Source organism: Lepisosteus oculatus, chromosome 15 (assembly GCF_040954835.1).
Source record: "Lepisosteus oculatus isolate fLepOcu1 chromosome 15, fLepOcu1.hap2, whole genome shotgun sequence".
Classification (NCBI taxonomy): Eukaryota; Metazoa; Chordata; class Actinopteri; order Semionotiformes; family Lepisosteidae; genus Lepisosteus; species Lepisosteus oculatus.
The window spans coordinates 3,482,725-3,507,089 of NC_090710.1; the positions used below are offsets into that span (position 1 = coordinate 3,482,725).

General features: G+C 41.1%; 2 protein-coding genes across 5 annotated transcripts in view; one reads left to right on the forward strand and one right to left on the reverse strand.

Moving 5' to 3' along the window:
• The first annotated feature begins 2,430 nt into the window (after window positions 1–2,430).
• On the forward strand, window positions 2,431–20,225 carry dipk2b (divergent protein kinase domain 2B). Its single transcript, XM_006638934.3, has 5 exons — window positions 2,431–3,579; window positions 7,099–7,363; window positions 8,963–9,136; window positions 10,399–10,687; window positions 12,612–20,225. The coding sequence occupies exons 1-5, from the start codon at window positions 3,365–3,367 to the stop codon at window positions 12,956–12,958; spliced, it is 1,290 nt and encodes a 429-aa protein (XP_006638997.1). The 5' UTR covers window positions 2,431–3,364; the 3' UTR covers window positions 12,959–20,225.
• kdm6a (lysine (K)-specific demethylase 6A) overlaps window positions 17,420–24,365 on the reverse strand; it is a 104,432-nt gene continuing 97,486 nt past the window's right edge. For all 4 annotated transcript variants that reach the window (XM_006638883.3, XM_015363377.2, XM_015363376.2 and 1 more), the window contains 7 exons: window positions 23,733–23,881; window positions 22,753–22,867; window positions 22,086–22,273; window positions 21,784–21,925; window positions 20,558–20,684; window positions 18,899–19,069; window positions 17,420–18,180 (listed from right to left, as the gene is read on the reverse strand). In XM_006638883.3, coding sequence (XP_006638946.2) covers window positions 18,151–18,180; window positions 18,899–19,069; window positions 20,558–20,684; window positions 21,784–21,925; window positions 22,086–22,273; window positions 22,753–22,867; window positions 23,733–23,881 — 922 coding nt within the window. In that variant the 3' untranslated portion in view covers window positions 17,420–18,150. The remainder of the gene's footprint in view (window positions 18,181–18,898; window positions 19,070–20,557; window positions 20,685–21,783; window positions 21,926–22,085; window positions 22,274–22,752; window positions 22,868–23,732; window positions 23,882–24,365) is intronic.

Sequence of the window (24,365 nt, forward strand, 5' to 3'; positions counted from 1 at the left end):
AGACTTTAAACTAAATTGCACTGCTTAGGTACAAAAATAATAATATTCCCTTATGTCTGTGTTGTGCTTTTCACGACCAAAGGATGGCAAAGGCATTTTACATAAAGCAGTCTGCCGTAAGGGCTCTTCACAGCAGTACTGAAGCGCAGCCCCAATACACAGCAGTTCAGGTGGAGAAATTGAAGACATTTCTCCGGTGATTAGTGGAGAGCTTTAAGGAGGCTAGATTGTTTAAGCCAGGACTAGAATATATCCAGGACGCCAGAGTTAACAACCAGACCAATGCATGGAAAATTGAGTATAAAGGAAAAGTCTCAACCGTATAGTGCTAGTGCAAGTAAATCATGTGAGAATAATGCCTCCAATTTATCTTATGTTTTCTGACAGGCAAAAAACGATTATTGCTAGAAACAGTACATTAGGCACACAATAAAAGCATTCTGAACTTCAGGGTTTTTTTGTGTGTGTGACATCAATAAGAGTGGATAATTTTAAATGTATGCATGGGAAAAAACAGGCATCGCAAGAAATAGTCCCATCGTAATTTAAAATAAGAGACTATGGTGTCTGTTTTTTTTTTGTTTGTTTTTTTTGGGGGGAGGCTGCAATTAGCTTTTTGGAAGTACTGTTGTGCAATTAATGAACCCAAACGTTTTCTCTATTTCAGATAGTGTGTGGTGTTAACAAAGAACAGTGCAACAATACATTTTACAGAGATTACTTAAGGTTACTGAAACACTTCTGCTTTTTCAGTTTTATTTCATTCTGCTAAAGATCTCTTTATTGTGTGCCAATGCAGAAGTTACAACAGACAGCCACAGCACATTTCAAATTTCAGAATAAGCCAGATGATAAACAACATTGCCAATACTCCCTGCGACACTGGATTTGTGCAGGGTATTGGGAGACAAAGTCTGCTTTGGTGCAGGAAGTTCAGATCTTTACTCTGATGACCATTTTTCGTTTCCTGAAACAGAAGAGCTGTCTTAGATTCCCTTGGTTCTGATTATTTTTAGGTTTCTATGGCCATTACAGGTCCCCCATCCTGTGTTCCCGAGAGAAAAAAGGCAGATTTGAAGCATACACAAAAACAGGGAAGGTGTAGTGGAAATGTGAAAAAAATGCAAATGTTTTTTTACTGGTACAACAATAGTTTTACTTCTGGGTCCTGCGCTGTGAAATACTTTCTTAGTTTGCCACTTCCGTTTTGCATTAAACAACACTCCTATTTCCCCTATTGTGGTAAAATGTCTTAATCTGTGCTATTTTCATAAACCAAAGTTGACAATTGCTGCTTCAGTTCTAACTGACAGTAAACCCAATGTCAGATTTTGGATGCTTCAAGAGATTAACGTACAGCAAAAATGAGGTGATGCCATCATCACATTTACTTTTGAAATCCAGTTGTTTGAGCATAGCTACGTATGAGGCACATTTCAGGTTTGTCACAATAGAATGAAAACTCACAGCATCTCACTTTTGAATCTCATGCTTAGAACATATCTTTGTTGTTCTTGTTCTATTATAAAAATTATAGAATAGTTTACACCCTTGTCACTTACTGAATGAATTACTGAAATACCCCTCCTGCAGGGGTTTCTGCACTACAACTGAACAAACTGTTCATAGTTCAGCAGCTAAATTCATAACTACAGTGAGTCACAGACTAAGGCCCATGTTACTGCTGTGCATGAATATCGGCACTGGCTTCTAGCTGAGTCCAGAATTGACTTTAAAGTTCCGCCCATTACCTTCAAAGTTTTGAATGGCTTTTCTGCCATAAATCACTGTTTTTGTCCAGATTTACTGTCATTGTGCCGTTGACACAAGTCTCACGTCTTTCCTCAAGATCAGGCTCCCGGCTTTGAGTTACATAGGACTTTCTGTGTATCCTTGCACCGAGATTGTGGAGTACACTTACCGTACAAAAATAAACAGGGAATGTTTTTCCCAGAAAATGTTTCTTTGAAATTGTAAAATTCCTACTCTTTTTTGGTGTTTACCGTTTTTAGTCTTTATTCACAGTGCCTTGGTAATGTCTGTAAAGATGTTCTATGAAATAAAGATAATAATAATGATGTTCTCAAACACCTAGGAGTAATATTACCCAGCACAAGGGAAAGTTTGTTCCCCCCATATTCAATGGTTTCTATTCCAGACAAATTCTTTCATTTTTCATGACTAATCCTTCTTGAAAGAAGGATCTACAAATATTAAATAGATCAATTAAAAAAGAATCAATATCTGGATTTGGCAAGATTAATTCTGAAAATCTAAATATACTTTATCCTATGCTTATGCATTAGTGCTGTTGATTGAAAGAACTATAATTTAATAATTATATGAGATATAACATTTCTAAATAGAAATGTTGCTGACTATTTGCCAAAGTTCTGCATTCATTGACAGGATCCCCTGGATTAGTGCTAATTGTAGTTTTCATAATGCTACTTTTAGCAGAAGTAAGACTTATTGATGTAGTTTGGTCTGGGTTTGATGCTCTTTTTGTTGATGACTGCTACACTATCAATATTCCCACCAATGGGAAATAACCTCGACTTGGATTATGGGTGTGACTCATTCAGCCTGCAACTTGCACTGCCTCTTGTATCCTTAAATGGGCGAAACACTGCTTCAATACTACTCTTCCTCTCTCTTCACTTTCTCTTTTATTTCAACAATACAGTTAGTGGTATTAATAAATGTTCTGGCATTCATCTTCCATATTTCATCAAGCTGTAAAATGAAACATTTCTGAACACTTCCTATGAAGAAGTGCGCTGTTTTCCCCCAGTGTCTTTTTTTTTCAGTTCTCACTTCCTTCATCTTCATATTATTTTCTTCATATTGCTGTTTTCTGCCACGGGATTGCGGCATCAAGAAACTTTGTGGACTCCGAGAAGACGGATGAGCAGGGCAAGCTACCGGATGGAACAAGTCAAAACAAAAGTAGGGAAGAGGGATGTCGAGAGTCCTTTCTGACTTGTGCAACTGCTGGTGTTTCTTCCCAACCACTTTTCACAGTGTCCCTCACAGGCACAGCCGAAAGGAAATCCCATCTTTGTGCTCCTCCTCTTATCTCGACGGTGTAGCGAGAGGGTGGGACCCATGAAAGTGGTCACAAACATCTGTGGGGTGAGGAAGCGTTGCCACGGCAGCGGAGTTATCTGCATCCTCCATGTATTTCCTCACAGCCTGAGGACCCCAACGGGGGGTGAAGTGAACTTAGGGAGGAGTCAGATGCTTGTATGCTCGCTTGGACAGCAGCTGAAGTCCTCCATGCCAGATCGTGCTGGGCCTTCACTAGCCTGGGGCTGTCTGCTTGTTTTTGACACATCACAGGGGATCCTGCACATTCGGAGCCATGTGTCCAGTTGGGGCCCGGGGGCTGTGGGCGCTGCTGTGGGGTCTAAGCTTGATCAGCTGGACAGAAGTGGCGGCTTCACCGTCCAACTCTCCTGCGCCCCCCGCTCACAGAAAGCCTCTCTACAGCTTTGGCAGGAGCTTTCTGGGCTTGGATAAATGCAACGCATGCGCCGGTACATCCATCTGCAAAAAATTCTTCAAAGAAGAAATCAGGTAGGTCAATAAAGTCTTTGACACACTGCTCTTCTTTCTACCTTGTCTTACTGCTGGGGTTCAGTTAGGATTCACTCCACATTTGTGACACAGCATGCCAAGCCACCTTTAAGGCAGCAAGCATTTTTGTTCTGTTAAAAAAAATCTTTCTCAAGACGAAATAATTTCATTATACACAGCCCCCTTTTTGTGAAGTTACTTACCAAATGACTTAGGGAATACACAGTTCAGACAGAATGAATGCTGCATTCTGTAATACTTGGGCAAAAGGTTTAAACCAAAGTGTGTGAGAAGATAGAAGCCTTTTAAAACTAGAAAGAACTAACTGCAGTGAGTGTGTCTTCTGAAACACTGCCGAGCAGCTTTTGAACACCCAAGCGAAGTGCAGAGGTGAAGGTGCTGGCAGCAATCCTGAATGCTTTCTGCTGAAAACAAACTTTATTTTCAAAAGACAGAAATCTCATCTGTGGGTGGATATTGTCAGTTACTGGGATTTTAGTCTCACAAATTTAGTCCAGTTTCTTAACTGATCAGAGCAGAAAGATATCTATAATTCTCATTCCTACAAGTCTGTCATTTTATGCTGTCGTTTTGGACAGGTTTGGCAAAGGAATTCAACCAAAATTTATTCACAGTGCTCTGCCATTAAAATGAACTAGAATTGCTACATGACTTTATACATAAAGTAGAACTGATGTCAGGACAAACGTATCTGGTTGTATTTTGTACACAATGATGAAGCACTAAAATCATATTCAAAGCAACGTAATTGGGAAAGCCCAGACAATTCCAAATTATCTGGATTTTTGGGTGCTTTTATGGGTGAAATCAGTGAGGGTATTAGATTCGCAGATCCACTCAACCTATTCTGACTTCTTCAAAAATTATAAAGTGCCCACTGTGTTCTCTCTCTGTTTTCAAACACTAAGAGAGAATCTATCAACATCAAAATATTGCACAGCACTGAAAACTGCACAGCAAAGCCATTTCTCCCACCAGCACAAAGGCTCTCAGCATAAGATAACCTAAAGATCTCAGCAGCATGAGTACCAAGCAAAACTCCATTGTGATTTAAAAATATTGCCCGCACTATTTCAACAAAACAAAGAAAATGGAAGAGTACAGCTGAGGTGAAATGGAAACAATTTTTCTGTACCAAGGCCTGTCCATATTGTTTCCAAACTAAGATTGTGGGAAGCTGGAAAAATTTAAAAATATAACCCAAGAATAAATATTACCTAAGACAAAGCAAACACAGATGAAACTTTGTCAGATGAAACTTTTGCTGTTGCTGGGAGTTCACCTGAAATCAAGGAAGATTTCCAGGTTGCAGTGGAAATCCCATGGCTCTTTGCCCTTTATGATGTAATTATGCAATTTTACGTCCTCCTCTCGTGTAAAACACTGGAAAATCACCCAGCAAAACCCCTCTTGGCATGCTTTCTTTTTAAATACTAGGAAACCTGTAGCTGTAGTGGCATAAAAAAAGGAAAAATAATTTAAGATGTATAAGGGGCTAGGTTTTGATTTTACTTTAAAAAAAGTGGGGCCCAATAATTTAATTGCTCCTTAATTCCTCATGTAATGCTCAGCCTTTGGCACAGATCAAGAATTGGCAACAGGATGTTCATGCAACTAAAAACGTAGAGTGCTGAGCAGTATGAAGAAGGGCAGTCCTGACCTAGAAATAGAGTATACAGCTCAACTCCAGCGTTAGTACAGATGGCATTGCTTTATGCCTCACTCAAGGTGCAGTTGTGGGAACATAGGATGATAACACTGCTGTATGTTGCACTCAGTTTCTCTTTGTGCAGGGAATGTCACATGTGAAAACATGATTTCACAGTGACACAACAAGAATATAACCTTGTAATACACTTCTATACCCAAAGGATCCTAAAGCATTTTAGATATTGGAGTAGACCCACTTCATTCTGTACTTCAGGAAGTGGGGCCTCACCTGGATCACACAAGACAGCCACCATAACACACCAGATAAGGTGGAGGAGCTAGAAACTGCTTCCTGGTTCAATCAGAGAGGCCGGACAGTGCAGACCTAAGGTTGAATTTAGCCTGGACACTGGAGTTATCACCCAGTCATCACTGGAGTGTGACAGAACTGCTGAGTGTCACATTATGAAATGTGCCTGCTCTTCTAGTCGCAGGGTTATTTTCCACAATTACCACTGACCGCGTACATGCCGTTACCAAACGCCTCCTTGCCTCGATCAGACCCGTCACCCCGAGAAAGTCTTTGAAAAAGACATCTCCAACAGAATTGACCATCTCCACAGGCACTACCGCTGTCTGGGTACAACACTGGATCCTCACATTAGACACAGGTGTCAGCCCATCACTGAGGTCATGCAGAAAATGAACACTTTAACCCAAAGCATTTCACTGACTATTATTGCCAGATACTTAAATGATACAGGATGAAAACTCAAGTTTTTAGAGAATGAAATGTGTTTCCATGCATGTGGCCGCATTTTGCGTTCTCAGCCCCCTGTGCTCCATTTGTTTTGAGGCTGCACACAGTTCCTGAATTCACCGAAATGCGAGAACAGCTTTTGACAGCTTGTAGCCTCTAATCTGATGATTCATGCCGCACCTGGTAGTAGTGCTGAAAACCTTGCTCATCTGCCCTGTGGCAGATTCCTTTCTTTTCAACACTTAGACCTGATCAGGGCACATCCCTTCTGAAGGTCTACTGGGTTGATTTCTGGTACCATTTCCATTCCATCCGGTCCGTTTAGATTATTTTATGCCTGTTCAGATATTTGTAGTCGGCTGCCCTTTGCTTCCTTTTCTGGAGAGAAGGAAATTCAGGCTAATGCTATTCGATTTCACTTGTTTTTAATAAAAGCAATCCGTGTCCCCCTCAGTTTAGACAAAAATGTACTTTTCGTGTTTTCCGTTTAGGAGTACATTCTCACGGAAGGTATAGGAGACAGACGTGGTAAAGCAAGTATAACAATTTCATTTGGGGTCTTTTTTTAGACCACCCTGGGCATGAGCTCTTCACCCCACTGCCCTCAGGCAAGAGATACAAGTGCATACTGAGACTTACCACCAGATTCTTCAATAGCTTCTACCCACAGGCAGTGCGATTGGCGAACACATGAACACATTTGGCCATGCCCCTTGGACCACACCTACACCTTCTACCTCATTACAATTTCTTCTATAATTTATTGCACATCTGCACTTAACGTTTACGTCTGCATTGTTTACATTCAAATGGTTTACTTGTTTAATTCTACATTGTCTACTGTTTTTTTGTATATTGTCTTGATGCACAGTCTGCACTTTTTTAACAATCGAGGAACTTTCTGTTAGTAAGAATTCCATTGTACCAGTACATGTACAGGTTACATATGGCAATAAAGTTCAAGCTTATGGCCACTTTATGAGACCCGGTGGTATAAGAATGTCTGTTGGTCTGCTCTTGGCCTTGTGTTGCACTTGTTCTGTATTTGTTGCGGTCAGCTCAGTGCAGATTTCGACACTCCCCATCAGATTTGAAAGGTGGCTGTCCCCCAGGCTGCAGCTGCCCCTTACCTACAAGAATAGCTACCAGGGGAACTACACCGACGACTCGGAGTCCTGGAGGCCAGTCTTCATCTCCCGCATGATGCCCCATCACAAACACGAGGCCTCGGACCTCAAGATCTGCAGCTCAGCCGGCCAGCGCCATTCGTGCAGCATCGAGGGCGTGCTGAGGAACACCAAGAGGTTCCAGAGCTGGGTCCTCTCCAGCCTGCTCACGCCCCACATGGTCCAGGTGAGCGCCCAAGAACCCCCATCTCCCAAGCCAGCGGAGTCTCCAGCGTCCAGAGAAACGCCTCGCCTCAGAGGACCCGACTCCAACTTGTCGGCAGAATAGCCTGAATATTGCCAGTACTGCACACACTGCACCCTGGGAAAAGGCTATTATCTAACAAGCTGTGAACGGCCTCCAGCATCTGTCTTTGTAAAAGTACCGCTAACTCATTGATAACGGAGCTCTGGTAGCTCAGACGACAAGGGCATCTGGCTCCTGACTGGAAGGTCCTGGGTTCAATCCCAGGTAGGGGCAAGTGATTGATGAAGCTTGCTCTAACTCCTTCCAGACAGCTCCCAGGTCCACTCTGCCTGCTTTCCAAATGAGCACCGGAGGTTAATCCTTCTGGAGGTAATAGGCCGGCTGGAGCGTGATTCTGACCACATTACCTCTACTTCCAGTGTTGGATGGTTGAGAAAAATGGTGGCTCTTGCCCACCATTCCCCCATGGGCCTTTATGGCCTGAAAAGGGGACCTTACTTACCTACTCATTGATGATGATGTAGATCAGCTCAAATGTCTCTGCTCTTTGTCACTCAAAAGTATTCACCCCCCTTTTAAAAAATATTTTATTGTGTTTCAATATGGAATCATAATGTACTGTATTTGATTGACAGAAAACACTCAAAGTTAAAAAATCCTCCAAATCCTCCTGAATGAATTCTAAATATAAAACAGAAAGTAACTGATAGCGTATTTACCCACTTGTACCAGTAAGCAATATAAAGTGATAACATTATTCCTGGATGTGTGGGAATATGGAAGAATAGGAAGAAACAAGATCCTTTCCAAGAATACAGGATTCTGATCGATTCTACATGCAGCCTGTTTTATAGAAAGTACAGGATGCGACGGAGTAAATGGTAAGCTGCAGCCTGACTCATGCCTGAGTCCCAGTTAGAAATGTGAGATATCTAGGAGAGGTTAAGTGGGCACCCCTTGAGAACAGGGGAGTCACTTCCACCCTGACCACTCGGTTACTTATCTAGTGTCATCTTATTCATTGTCCAGCTTTAGCTGCTGGCTCCAGGCCTTGATGTTTTGTAAGCACTGGACTATGAATCAAAGTTTTTGAATTAAGATCTTTTAAAGCCCCAGCCTTGAAGAAAGGGTTACAAAAATGTCCACCTGAGCCCATGTTTAGTGCAGTGGTTTGAAAGTGAGAACTCCAAACCTACCTGCCTGCAGACTTAGAAGAGGTGACACCCACCCCCTCCAAAGAGGCCTACTACCCAGCTCCTGGAGATCAGCTTTTAAATAAGGCCAATCCGAAGCGACCTAGAAAATAAAGAAGCCTACTAATTAGTGTACCAATTAAGTCATCATCAGTTCAGCTGGATCAAACCAAAAAACAAGAAACCACCCAAAACTGTCCACAGCTATGGTGACAGGACCCTTGTCTTAGAAGAGAAGGACATAAAGGCTACAGAGCACAGTCCAGACTCCCAGAACCAGGGTCTGCCACCTGTTCTCTGCTATAAAGCACTTGTGTGGTTTCCACAGTTGAGGTGGCTTAATGAGGTAAGCAGCAGGGCTCAAGCCTGAGGTGTCTGTCCACAGGGTTTGACCAGTCCCATGCTGCGCTGTACCTCCCAGCGGCTCCTGGATCGCATTGTGCGGCGCTACGCAGAAGTTTCAGATGCGGGGAGCGTTCAAATGAAGCATTTTGCCGAGCGGGATAAACTCAGACTGCTCTACACCCTCTCCGTCAACCAGCATCCCCTGATGTTACAGGTAGGAGGGCGGCACTCATGAGGCCATTTTAAACATCCAGACAATAACAGAAATAAAAACACCTGCCACCAGCGGCAGCATGATGACAGTGAATATCCAACTGACTTAATACTGATGTGTGATTCAGACAGGTGTCTTAATCTTTCCTTGGTTCAATATTCACAGGCATCAAAAACACGATTTTAAAGGGGAACTGCAGTTCCAATTTCTAAGACCAGTTACTAAATATCGTTAACAAAATAAATTCATTGATGGTTAGGAAAAAATGTACAGATTTCGATTTAAGCACAAACACGTGAACTTTGTGAAAATATTGGAAAGTCGCCATGGTGTCGCAAACCCCTGGTCTCGGCACAGGAGAGAGCAAGAGTTCATGAGAATTGTGACGTGAAGCGGCCCTTCCTGCTCACTAGTTACTGTAATGACTAATGGAATGCAATATAAAACAAATAAGTAGAGGTTGTGCAGCAGACATTTCACTGCAGAAACTTTCCAACATGATCTGCATGCAGAGCTAACAAGTAAGTTCCATTTATCAACCGTCTTGAAGTGAAAATATTTCCAAAAGAAATATTGAAAGAGGCGTGTTCAAAAACCTGCTTGTAATAAGCTGCTTCACGTCATCAGACGTTTTTTTTCCACCATTCTGAATCGCAGAACATGGTACTGTGCATACCTGGAAAAAAACAAATATAAAAATAGCAGTGCAGTTCTTCTTTAAGGAATGGAGAGATCTAGAATATCAGGACTGGCCTGAGGATGTTTAATATTGTCTATAAGTAGCTGCTAGAGAAATGGTCTTTGGTTTGTCCTTACATGTGAAGATAAGAACATTTCAAAACAACTACGGTTTTTAAAATACTGTAGCAAACAGCACCATAACATCCTCAAGGCAACAGTGTAGAATAGTGGGCAGGCCTCTGGACCAGTACTTGGAAGGCTGAGGGTTCAAATCCCAGGTGGGACACAGCTCTTGTTCTTGCTAGGAAGGTACTTCAGCTCTGGTAAAATATCCAGCTATAGAAACAAAACCTAACAGAATTTGCTTCATTCAAAAGTACCTGCTATGTTAAGTAAACTACAAAATCTCCTATTTAAAAAAATAAGACAAGACAAATTTTGGACTTCTAAACCATCAACAGAAAAACCTGCTGGATTGCACTCGCCTGACTCGATGACTTTAAAATCTGAGGTAGAGAAATGCCTCGGAATATCTTTACCCCTTCCTGACTTGGCCTATACTTCTTCTGCTTAATGATCAGATTTTTCCCGGATCAGAGGGATGGCCTTTTCCAAAATACTATGGCTCCTGTGGAAGAGTGATAGTAACCACCAGCACGAACCCCATAAAGCAGTTCTACAGCGCTGCATTCGAGGCCAGAGCAGACGTTGCTTATCAGCTGCTGAGCATCACCCAGTCTCTGAGGACCAATGGCTTTAACTATGTCCTGTACTACACCAGCGTCAGTGAGGACATGTTTGGCACTTTTGAGGATGGAAGGCTGTTCATCACAGATGCCAGCACCATAGGGGTCATCGACAAGCAGGAAGGTAAGCAGCTTGAACTCAGACTCCTCTTTTTCAGATTTAGCTTTGTGTTGAAAAATGGTTGCCCACCATAAGCTTTTACCCATGGTTGACAGGAGTTACAGAAGCTCTTAAACCTGTAACTGGCTGTGTTAAGGATTGAAAAACAGACTGAAATGGCTGCAAAAATTATTAAGAAGGCTCGTAGGTACAGACTTACCTGCACAAACCAAATGATTTCTTTAGCGATTTTGCTCTTGATCCTCTTGGTAGTGCTTCAAACAGGAGCTGAAGTCAAGGTTTTCTTCCATTGTGAATTAACACACAGCCTCCAGAACAACCAATCTGATGCAGTGGCCTTCAATACCTATTCCACATGGGTGCAGGGTCTTCGTGTTCCCTGAGCTGTCATGTATGCGGCTATCCTAAATGGTTCTCTAAACTGGAAAACGAAATGTCTGTTTTGTGCTCTTGATTTGATTCAGAGTGTACATTTGCAGGCCTGGACAGAAGTGGTAGGTCTCCTGAGGACTAGATAGCGAGGTTGGAACAAAAAATTAACAGGTCCCTGCAGGGGTAGTGTTACAGTCCCTCCAGCACTGGGATTTTAAACAGCTGTGCTAAAGCTGGAGATATCAAACATGAAGAGACACAATGTATAATTAACCCCCTCCCTCCTGCTTCTTTCCTACCTACTAACTTGAACAGCAGCTTATATTGCAAATCAGGATGCTGTGGCATTTTTGAGTGTTCAATTTTCTTCTTTTAAACACAGCTCATACTATCCACTCTACTTGTTTCTGATTAAGTACTTTTACAATAATTTCATTTTACACCATCTTCTTCAATGTGCCAGGAAAGCCCAGATCAACATTAATTTCAAGGACTGTTTCATTGTAAAGCTCATCAATATTCAATTGTACAGCCACAGGAATTCATACTGATATGGGCTCCTGAGAATGAGATAAGTCTTCAATCCAGTGGAGGAACTCCCTAACCTGGAAAGACACAGAAAAATGTGGGATCATCAGTGCAGTTGCATTTTTCACATTTAATTCTTCACAAATGAGATGCACTCACACTGATTTCCCTATCGCCACTAGAAAATAAGTAGAACAAATCACTACCAAAAACATCCCTCTAAACCATTAACAATGCCCTTCTTAGTGCAGTGTAACCAATTAATCCAAGATACTGAGAAGATTGGTTTCCTGTGGAAATACACAATCTGATGGATGAGTTGTTACTCAAAGGAGCTCTTCCTACTATATGCACTGTTAATACGGCATCCATATACCTTTCAAACCTTTCACTGACTCATTACTTTATACATTTCCAAGGTTCAGAGGTTGGAGTAAAATGCTTAAACATTGCAGCTTTATAATTTCTGGAGCATGTGATGAGGAGACCTTACTAAAGGAGGAAACTATCAAATAAAGTGTAGTGAAAGTGTTTTTTTTTTTCGAAATAATGAGCTGCAGGTCACAAATAACTATACAGGAACCCATTCATCCTTGTTCTGCTTAGAGTAGCCTACTGACCTTCAACTTGCATCATAACTTTCTCTAAGAATTTCAGAGATGAAACCCACCTACACATGAGTTGCTAGCAAAACTAGATGGGCAAACTTGGATTTTTATAGTTCTCACCAGAAAATCCTTTTTGAAACCTGTAACTATTTTTTAACCCGAGATGAAACTGTGTAATGGTGATAAAGACAACATAGACATCATTGTAATCGTGAGGAAAAACTCCACCTTTTTTCGATTCAAAACGGGGGACGTTAATATGATAAGTTGCAGTTTCCCCTTACAGAATTGCATGTCTTTTGCTCCCAGATTCCCAGAAAAATAAACTCCGAGCATTTTGCCAAGTGCATCTCCCAAGTCACTTAATGGCGGTGAGCATTTCAGCGATTTACAAGTAGCACTTCCCTTATTGACTGCAGGGTTCCTGGACGGTGCCGTGCAGCAGGAGAACTACACAGATGTCTTCTCGTGCTTGAATTTAAACTGCAGGAGGCCCCCGCCTTGCCGCACAGTCAGAGACGCCCAAAGCGTGCTCCTCATCTGCAGAGACATTCTGCCCAAGCTGCTGATTTCCAACGACAATCCGACTGGATCCCGCCAGAAGGACATAAGCAGCCTGTTGCACATCTGCGCGGATAGGACGCTTTTGGACAGGAGCATCATAAAGGCAGCCAACACTCTCATGAGCCTCTTGAGACCCCTGCGGCCTTGCAATCAGCACTTTAGTTACAGATACCCGGAATGCAGATACGGGAGTGAGTTCTGAGTCACGACAAGCCCATCAGACTTACAACAGTTATTGTCATTGTTAAAGCGAGAAGTACTGGACACAAGTGAGACGACGGTAATTACGGTCTCAGATTGATCCTTGTTTGAAAAAGAAGAACGTCTAACACATTATGGCGATTCAATAGCCATTCCAGGGCTTAAAATTAAAATATACAAAAAGACAATGGATCCTCGTCTGGGTTTTGAACAACTGGTAAGTTATTTCTTGCAACACTGAGGTGATATATGTGCCAAGAACCAAGAGACCTGTTAATGTAGACAACATGCTAGACAGACGGGAATTATGAAGAGAAAAAAGCACTGGTAATGCTTTTAAAGAGGCGCCTTACTTCACAATGTTCCTGAACCCAGGACCTTTCTTTTTGAGTTCCAACAGGACTCTGAAATGGTGGTCACCTCTGACTTGTCCAATATGACATCTGCAGCAGTCACAAAGAGAGAAGGGAAATGTTTCAAGGAGCTGGGCTGAACGAAGAATACCAAAGCCATGCAGCTTTTGGGTGCAATCTGTCCAACAGCCTTTTGCAGTCACATGCAAAAAAAAAGTTAACATGAAAAATACACGCTATTTTAATTTGGAACATTGCCATTTCAAGTACTAAGACATCACTCTTACTAGAAGATGGCTTCTGCATAAACGCTGCAGGGCCCAGTGTTTTCAGCAAGTTACAGAAGTGATGTTGCTCCCCTCTGTAACCTAGAAAGTGTAAAGCTCGTTTGGTGCAGAGCAGTTACCTGCAGTCTAGGGCAGGGGTTCCCAATCCTGGTCCTGGAGCCCACACATCAGGTAGTTTTCATTCCAGCCAAACCTAATAAACTGAAGCCTTAGTGCTTTTGGTCATTGTAATTATCATTGCAATTGGTAAAGCACAGTGGTAAGTGACAATTTTAAAATTAACATCAATTCGAAAGGAATTAGTAACAGGGATATACAGTATGTAGTTTATCCGAACTGATGGAAAAAAAAATTTATGAGAATACTGTAGTTATAGTATATGTACTTTCACAAAAAGTTTTAAACCCTCTAACCAGCAATACAGCTTGTGCAGTGAGGCATTGCAACTTGCCAAACAAAAGCTTGTTAGGTGCACTTTTACCCAACGAGGTCCAGGTGGAACAAATGCATGAGCAGGAGACCTTTAAGAAGGCCTTAATTCAAAGCTTAGGTCACTGCAAGAAAAAGGCCCCACTTAGTCAGTTTGCTGGGCATTCCATAATGCCTCGGATGTCGCCAAAAGCAAGGGAGAGGGCCATTAGCATGCTGCGGGCAGGCATGTCACGTGCCACTCCTGTGTCCCGACTGCAGAGGTTTCAGCAGACCGGCAGGACAGATGACTGTCCAAAATCCAGTCATCCTCAAGTGACCACACCAGAGCAGGACCGACATCAGATTAGTCCATCTGAGAGATCGTTTCAGATCTGCCACCTGTACTGCTGCTGAAACTGCCGGCAGACGCAATGCTCGCATCAGTGACAGGACAGTGAGGCTCCATGCTGCTGGCCTTAGAGCAAGGCGGGCTGTCACACCTCCTAGACATCACACCTGACTGGCTTAGGCAAGACGGAGGGTGTGATGGACTCGTCAGCAGTGGCATCAGCTCCTCTTCACGGATGAGTCACTCTTCAGCCTGTTCCACGCAGATGGGAGGGCCAGAGTGTGGAGGAGGAGGTGTTGCATTTCTTTTTTCCACCAGTCTAGTTCCAATGAAAATTAATGCATCCTCACATGGGATCAATCCAACATTCTGAATGAAACTCACCATAGTGAATGTTCAGATTACTCCTACTTGGGCTATAGGGCTCAAAAACGTACTTCCAAGTGCTTTTTACTGATTAAACCAATTGGGATCCTGGCACTAACGCCCTATTTCTATTGTTAATGTGGATTTTATTTTTCACATTGGTACACGAAACAAAAGCCAAAAGACATTGTAGTCATTGGAAACCTCCCTCGAGGGCATTTCCGTCACTGCAGAAATGGTTTAGCAAGCATTTTCCTGTTTCCAGACAGATGAGGCCAAACCATGATGGTTTCTAGCCAGATGAGGCTGTAACAAAAGGTTCATTTCAGTATTATGGAAAACACATTACAATCATCCTGCTTCCCTTATAAAAACATTTAAAAAATGGAAAGGCAAAGATCGACCAGCAGTAGGTAGCCCACTGCTCTCGGTTTAGTACCATACCAAGATGCTGACAGTTTATCGATTGATTGACCTTCCCCCCCACTGGTGAATGGTCTTTAACTACATTAATTTCTATACTTTGCCACTCATTTTTCTGTTATCAATAGAAAAAATATTATTTTATTATCAGCAATTTAAACAGCAACACAATACATAAAAGAGCTTCCTGGTGGAATACAGAAGTGCACCAAAGACTTATCTCCCTCCTGGTATTCCTAAAGCCTTCGTAAACCTCTTGCAACAAAGCAGGTTTTGGAAAAGGGGGATTAGTCCTCCCTCACAAGTGTTAAATGTCAGGGAAACTGTCAAACAAGCCTAACAATGGACATTTGCCATGAACCCATCTACAAGTCAATGGGTTAAGAAAAACACAACTGCAGACTGGTTGACCTCTTTGCAATATTAGAATTGGAAACAATGGAGTCCCCGGGCTGAAACTGCAATCACAAATCATTGACGTGATTAAAACAAATCTAGGCTAACAATCACCACAATGTTCTGCAAGAACAGGTTTAGATGCACATTCTCATTTTATTACAGCAGGGTCCTGAAGAAATCACGGTCCAATCGGTCAACTTTTGCAAGGGGCTTTCTATAGATGTTGATCTAGAGAAAGAGAGTTTTGTTTCCCTTACTTCTCTTCCAGAGTGACCACCTGAGTGTTGTAAGATGCAACACTTCCAGAAGATGTGAGTCATAAAGACTGAAGCCAAAACCTTTTCCTCTGGGAATGTGTATAAAGGCCCATTCTCTGCAACATAGAATCCATACTGTATAAGACTGGGGAACATCCGCTCCAGTTCTGGATGACTTTCCTAATCCAGTCCCAGATTTAACAGGTAGCCTAAAGAGTTCTGAAGCCCTGAAACAATTGCAACCAATTAGGATGGTGACAAGTTAAATTAGGTAGAACTCAGCTGAAACTGAATCCTTAAGCCACTAAGGACCAGACTTAGAGGAAATTGGTTGTTTAATTGAACAATAAATTAAAGAAGTATTAATCTCCTTTCTTTAAAATAGACTACTTATGTAAGGCTGGATTGAAGCTCTCCAGGATCAGGGCTGGAACCCTGTCATAGGACATCTCACTCGACTAGACGCCAGAGTTCTGACTTGGGCGGGTGGATAAATGGTAGATGGTATTAAAAAAAACACAACTGGCCACCTGACAAAATAAATACGCACTCAAATGCTATGTACAGCATTATATCAGCCTTTTATCTCATAATATTACTATTACTGCAAGTTATACATTCTTCCTGGGAAGTTTGGATCTGACACAGTTACAAACACTCATTAACACTAACAATCATTAAGTCCATTGCAAAAATACTTAGTCGGGTATAAAAAATAAATCTTGAAATCTTTCACTGTGGCTTGCATTAAGCGAGTGGCTAACTGTGCCATCAAAGGGCATGTTCCGGTGTTTAAGGAAGCTGGCCCTTCTGTCCTTGTCTTAACCATTTCCCTCAACCTAAACTACAGGAAGGAGAAGGATTTGAGTAACAATCGATTTTTGTTAAATCTGTCACTACATAAAAAGGAAAAAAATTCTGCAGTATTCTGGACGGATGTCTTAAGTTGGAGAACGGACTGAGACAGGCGTTTCAGGGCTGCTTGCAATAACATCTGCATGGACAGTACCATGAAGATTCGCACAATACAGTTCACCAATATAAGTTTGTGTATTTATATGCAGGGGTTTTGTTTGCATACACAGAGAAATACATACACAATTCCAGTACATAATTGGCAAAAAAGACGACAGTCTCAGAGTTTAAGGTTAGAACCTTAACTTCTCAGGGATCAATGTTCTCTGCTGCCTTTGAACAGATTCCACGAGTTTCAGTCTCTCTGAGATCTATATATACTTGAAATGATCACCATATATATCAAATGATCTAGGCTAGACCAAAAGTGCATGGATGTGTCTGTGAGAGTAGAGGGTGGAAGTAACACCATTATAACTATTTTCTACAATGTCAGATTGCAAGTTGTAAGATACAGTCTTGTTTAATCATTTTGAAAATAAGAAAATAAGATGGTTTAAATAACAAAAAGACTAACAGTTTAACAACTAATTAAATGCTCTTCAAACAATAAAACAATTTTAATGTAAGTTTCTGTACAATGCTTGCTAAGCAGTTTATTTATATATAGAAAACGTAATAGGAGTAGTTCTTAAAATGACAAAACTCCTTAAAATTTAATGGCAGGTACTCTGGAAAAAATAACAGCATTCCATCCACAAATATTTTCAAGCAATAAATATGTATTTATAAATAGTGTAAATTTACATCAAGATTAGAAACAAAAAAATCACAAATTTGAAGTTTATTCCTTAGTCTATGTGCAACCCATTTATCTTTGTGACTTGGCTGTTATTTTTTTCTTTTTTCTCTTTTTTTTACCTAAGAAACAAAAAAAATTAACATCATGGTTTCAAAATAACAAGACAGAGAAAACATAAAAGCTGTAAAAAATTATATTCACCTAACTCTTCACATTACAAAATTTTTTTATATTTTGTTGCCCAAAGAGACTCAAAATTTCTATCTACCATACAAAAGACCAGCTAAGCTAGTACTCGTTTTAAGGGAAAACTTCAATGAAAAAAGGGTGATGATCAGCCCAGAAACAGAATACAAAAGAGAAAGTTGTCAAGTCAGTAGTCTTTCTGTGATGTTGCCAGTTGTGACAGATATTTATATATACAAAACATTTTTCCATATTTTTTGTCCTTTTTGATTCTTTTTTTATATAAGTACAGCTGAAACAGCTATAAATTGTCCTGGAAAAGGAGCAGCACCCTCTCCCATCCAGTCAGTTGACACTCCGCACTTGGAAGGTTGCATAGAGACACAGCTTTCAGCCAGCAGCCTTATGGGATAGCTACAGAAACCAGTGGTGCAGAACTGGGTCACTTCCTGAATATCAGAAATGTTTCTCTTTATATATTGTCCACAGAACAATAATGTTAATGTCAAGATGAAGATGAAGGCAATGGAGGAGCCTAGGGGGAAAGAGGAAAGAAACACATTTCAGTATATTTATACCTAAATATAGCTATGTTTTCAGTACATGGGTCACAAAACCATTTTTATGTATAAAACAAAAGAATTGAATGATCTGGCACCACACTATATTTGGCATTCATCAGTTTTAGTAAGGCTTTATTTTTAACGTCCAATGACACCAAAATTTTTATGGTGCCACTGTCTTTGAGGATGACTTCAACAATGGCTGTTAGTAGAAGATGTGGTTCACATCTTTAAGCCATCTTAAAGGAACAACAGATTAAGGGATGGTGGTGTGATGTGACTCTTTAAAAGGATCTGGCTTTTGAAACATGGCCAGGGAGAATATTAAGGTAAAGTAGCAGGATTTCTTTTTCTTTTCAACTACAGGCTTGTGATTTAAAGTCTTTCATGAGCCTCAGTGGCTAAATACACTGCTGCAGTTTCTGTAGCATTAGCCCAACTGAGTGCCTGCTTCATCCTGCAGGGGGCACTAATCTATTGTAGGTTCTCCCCCTAAACAGCAATTTATATAATTACCTAAAACAAATTGGGACTTAATCCCAGACTAGTAACAGGTCCAGAGGCAGGCATAATCACATTCCAGTTTGAATACATTGTGTCAAATACTACACTGTACAACATAAAACGGCAGAATATTCAAAATGTGGACGATCATAAAATTAAAGTAAAAATGTTAATGCCTCCACTTACTAATGTAAATTGGTCATAGACTTGCATCAGGTCCTCCATTTTGTACTGTTCTAGCACCACAAAGTTCTCCAAGTTTGCACTGGCCTTGCGCGCGCAGTCCTGACAGTGCACTATGTAGGTCTTCCGAGAGTTGCTCTCGCTCGTGACGAACAGCAGATCAAAGACCTCCACCTGCAGCAAGTGGGGAAAAAGCACAACCAGGAAGCAAACCGCCTGTTAGAGGAGTTCTTAATGCAGAAACAACAGATGTAGCGCACAGCGATGATTGCATAATTTTCAATAACCGCTTAATTAATTCAGGATCATGGTGGCCCAGGAGCCTATCCCAGGAAGCACCGGGCACAAGGCTGGATACACTCTGGATGGCACACCACTCCATCTTAGGGCACACACAGAAACACACTCACACCTAGGCCAATTTCACAGAAGTTTCTCTTCGAACTGTGGGAAGAAACTGAAGAAGCCAGAGGGAAACCCGCACAAACCAAACTCCACACAGATTTCACACCAGGAATCGAAACTATGACCCCAGCACTGCAGAGCAATAGCACTGACCACTACACTACAATGCCACCCACACAGAGAACCTCTAACGCATCTAATGCACAAATGCATCATTATGAACTGTCTCATTCATCATCTGCCATAGCCCTACCAGATTTATAATCTGAGTGAAACAAACTCTAGAAGAATTATCTAAACTGTTCTATTTTCAGAAGGCGACAAACAAAAGTCTGGGCACCTGTTTTCCCCAGAGATAAATGTGGAAGTAAACAGGAAGAACAGTATACAACTATAAGGCTGAGGGAGAAACCCAGAAACAGATAAACAGACATTAAGGGGGAAAACTGTTTTAATGAACTCTTTAAAGCTGCACCTGCAAAATGCACCTTTTTCTGCCCAATTTTGACCCAAATGTAAGAGCTTCCCCTTTGTTCAAAACCTAAACTGAATGTACATTTGCTTTTGTTAGTTACTGCAGTGCTCTGCAGAACTGTATAACCTTGAACATTCTGCCATGCTTTCTCTAAATAATACGGTTCTAAAAATGCCCCTGAGAGTTCTTGAGATGAAGTTAATGTTTTTCTTCTCAGTTAACAAAATTTTAAATACATCACAGAATCCTCTTCCTACATTGTAAATGTTAAATGATTTCTATGCTCTCAATTGTGATCTGCACTTGCCGAACCCCGGCACAACATAACCTTGTATAAACTATGGTGCTCACCCTGGAAAGGGAACTGTACAAGAATGACCTCTTTTTGACAATGTTAAGGCTTTACACTGATTAAATTGAAAGTCTGTAATTAAAAAAATTATGCAGTTACATTTGGCCTATGGAGTTTGTGTGGTAGTTAGGAGCAAATCTATCCCAGGATCTCATCCAGCTGTTTCATAAAAGAAGCCAAGGTATTGGCTTCAACAAGATGACTGGGTAGGTCCAAATGCTTCATTACAAAATGACCCATTTCAAACATGTCAGGGCTGTTTCTAGAAAGTTCTCTTGATAAACCTGTCTGTCTTCTGGGTGCAAGGAGACTGGTTTAATTACTCTCGACTGTTCTCACTGCTGGAATGTGAAAACAGATGTTGAGACTGCCTACAAACTGCTGCTCTGCTTCCTTCCAACTAGCTGGTGCCTTGATCTTCCCCGCTCACCTCACAGATGCTACAGTAGTGAGCTGGCTCGTCCTTTGCCCTCCCATGCCACATAATCTCCTTCCCTGCAGCGATTAGAGCCTCCTTCAACATCTGACACTGCTTTAATGTCCTTAACAAGCAGTACCTGGGAAAGAGAGTGAAATAAAAGGGTTACTTTCCAGTTGTTTTGGACAAAAAACTAAAATTCAAATGATGGCCCTTAGAGCCTTAATGTTGCAATGACATATACAGTACACCGCCCAGTGCAGCATCCTTCAGGATTGTGCTCCATTTTTACCTTGTTTATTCCTTTGGGTTTGCTTTTCAGGTCTTTTAAAAAAAATATATAATCTCCAATGTATGAACATCAGAAACTTTATCAAGCAGGTTTCACGGGAGTACTTTGTTTTTACCCTAGTGACAATGGACTATGGTGATATCTCAAAATGGAAATAATGTAAAAGGCCCGTAAATAGTGTATTTTCCAAAGCAATCCCGATATAACAAAGTTTAGATAAACCTCAGAAAGCGTCAGGCCACAAGCACTAAGGGAAATCAAACATGCACTATAATAAGGGGAAAACTCTGCTGCAACCGATCTAGAACCACAAACATTAAGTAAGATTGTTAGTGAGGTGTGTGAATCAAATGATCTAAAAGACACCATTTGGTTTGTGGACATGCCGAGAGAACTTTGGCCATCAGCATTTTCAGACTTTTTGCCAACAAACAGCCTTTTTTAGAATTTAAGGCAGATTTAGCCAGAGTTATTGGTAAATAACCAATTTTACAGTTTCAGTACAATGTAATCTACAGTGTCCTTCAGTTTGTTTACATTAGTTTGTCTCTGTGACAAAAGTAAAAAATTAAAAAGTATGCATACTGTACAAGCCTACAAAATATTGACATTTTGAGAAAAATGCCTCTTCCTCCCTCAAGTCCAATTTTCCTCCGAAGGCATGACGAATAAGAAAGCCTCTTTTAAGTAACAGGTCCATAGTTAACAAGCATTTTTACAACAACTTTCAGGGAGACAAAGTATATTTTTGTAGAAAATGAACAATCAAAACAGTGGTGATTTACTTCTTAAACTGCGTCCTCAGACAAGGATGGATTCACACTTCTACAGGATCAAGTGCTGGGGAGACAGACTAAGGCCAGTGTTGTCCAGGCTGAGCAGGAGAAGGAAATAGCACCACTGGCAGTGGTAATGTCAATGAGCAGCTTCTCCCAACTACACTTACTTGATCATTTCGAAGAGCCTGGGGTCAGACACCTTAATGTTTCGTGCGGTGTTCCATGACAGGTGAATCATGGGAACGATGGACTTCACACTTTGCAGTTTATTCCACTCGTATCGCTCCACGGCCAGCTTATACTGGTATGCTGCACAAAACAGAAATGAATTTTAGTTTCACTAGTTTGCTGCTCGTTTTATATTGGGGGTCAACATTGATTAGAATAAATATGCCAAGGCAAAATAAACCCAAAGCGCTGGGAGAAAAGAGCTTTGAAAAGGGATCACGAAGAGTACTGGGTACGGTACCTGTCAGGGGCCCGACATTCCAAGCGATGTTATTGCACCAGCCTATGGCCTGAACCCAGTGGACGGTACCAGCGTTGATCCAGACCAGATCTCCGGGTCGCTGGATAAACCGGTACACAGGGACGTTTGCCTCATAAAGGTCTTCAAGGTTTGGCCACCAGGAGCCCATTAAGAAATTTATATTATTCCTTCAAAAATGAAATGAATCAAATCAGCCACACAAGCCCAAAAATCAGGAAAAAAAACAAACAAACAAAATACAATAATGCAAAGCGTGACTCAAGTGTAATGAAAAAACACAAGAGGATCCATGTCAATGAAGACGTAATATGCTTAAAGTAATGGCAGGACGGACTAAAGTCCATTGATCAAAGATTAATGAATAAAGGAAAACTATTAATCTACTGAAAATTATAAGTCTTAATTAGTTAATTGTTATGATGTACTTTGACAATTTTCTGCAAAGGAGAAACATTAACTCAAACAAAACATTTTTTAAAAATTAAGGTCATATACTCAAACACATGAATGTTAAACACATGATGTTTGTGTCAACTGGTCGTTTGAAAGATGCGTGAAATGGGAGTTACTATAGGTGTACATTTAAGGCAAGTACCATACTGGCAATTAAACATCCTAACGTTACTGTGTTAAGTTGTTTTCATACTTTTCACAGAAATCATTCATGACACCCCAGTAAGGCTCTGGTACAGCAAACCATTCACAATCTCCAGGTCCAATGTTGATGTTAACAGAACAGAAGTTGTTGTTTTCTTGGTGGCCTAAAAATGTAAACACAAAGAACACACTGCATTAGCTCTGCGTTCTGAAGTGGAAGATAGGCGATCTAAACCAAGACAACTCAAGCGCTTTCACAAAACAGGAAAAAAAATCTTTGCTGATGGAATGAGGCAGGTTAATGAAGGATAAGGAGGAACCTGAACATGTGGATGAGGTTCAACAAAGGTCACCAGCATCATGAATTGCTGGGAAGAACCAACTAACTGTTGGAACACTGCATCAACACAACACAGGACAGCACCCTGGTTCCCAGCACTAAACCTGGAGGAAAGTCTTCTGGTTTGTGCTCCAGGCCAGTTCTTCATCACAGGCTAACTGATTTAAGTTTTCTACTAATGGCATACTAGGAAATGTGCTTTCAGCTCTTGAAAGATCTAACAGGATTTGCAATTGGTATCAAACCTGTACCAATTTCTGAGATTGCAAACTGCCCTCATTCAGGTATGTTTCTTGAAATGTAACCAACTGGACCTCAGCAGAAGCAAAAATGCTCATTGCAGGGGTGTCTGATACAGTGTCAAACAATGCATCTGATAATCAATCGATCAGCTACGGGGAGATGTGCAGACAGAGGTAACATCGAGCAAGTTGAAGAGAAAACCTGACACTGTTTCTCTGGAAACAGGGTGGGAACCACTGAGATTAAAAAAAAACATAACTCATTACTTTCTCAGGTTTGTCCAAAATGTGTTGGGGAATTTCTCTTTTTAACATTAAAGTTATTTCTTACATAAACAAAATGATGACAATGAAATAAAATGAAGGGTTGTAAGATTTGGGAACCTGGCACCCTCGCCGTCAGGAAACCTGATCAGACAGACAGACACAGCGAGGGCATATGCTCACCTGGCGTTCGGCTGCCAGGGACCTTCATGTAGAGCTGGACTGTGTTCATCCCCAGGATCGTGTGGCCAACGTGACTCAAGAGATTCCCTGCAGACACCACTCGTGCAAACGCTGGCAGCTTACTTAACTCATGGAGCTGCAGCTTCCACCTGCAACGGTTCAGTTCGCACTTCAGAAGAGCGACAGCACAGGCCTGATTTAAGCCGCCGCAGTCATAAGGACACTGATAAAAAAAAAACTCATTTATTTCTCCCATGAAACAGTCTGCTCAGTTGAGACCTTAAAAGTTCTGGGTTTTTTTTTATGTAGGTCCAGGAGCACTTGTTTGTTTTTTTAGATAAGGATTGGTTCAGATTGAAAATCCCATCTTTATTGAGGAATATGGACACAACAGTAGGTTATCTGCTTTTTCCAACAGAAGCCCTGTTTTTTTGTCCAACAAAACTGTCTATTGAAGGAAAAAAACGCTAAGCTTGCATGCCATTTTTCTCTCATTTTCCACTTTCTTGTGCACATTCTAAATGAAAAGAATGACCGTTTTTCCTGCATTCTCTATGTGTCAGTGCTAAACATAAGCAATGAGCAAATGGATTATCTTTAAAAATTCTCAAACAGCCTGTCCTACACCACATG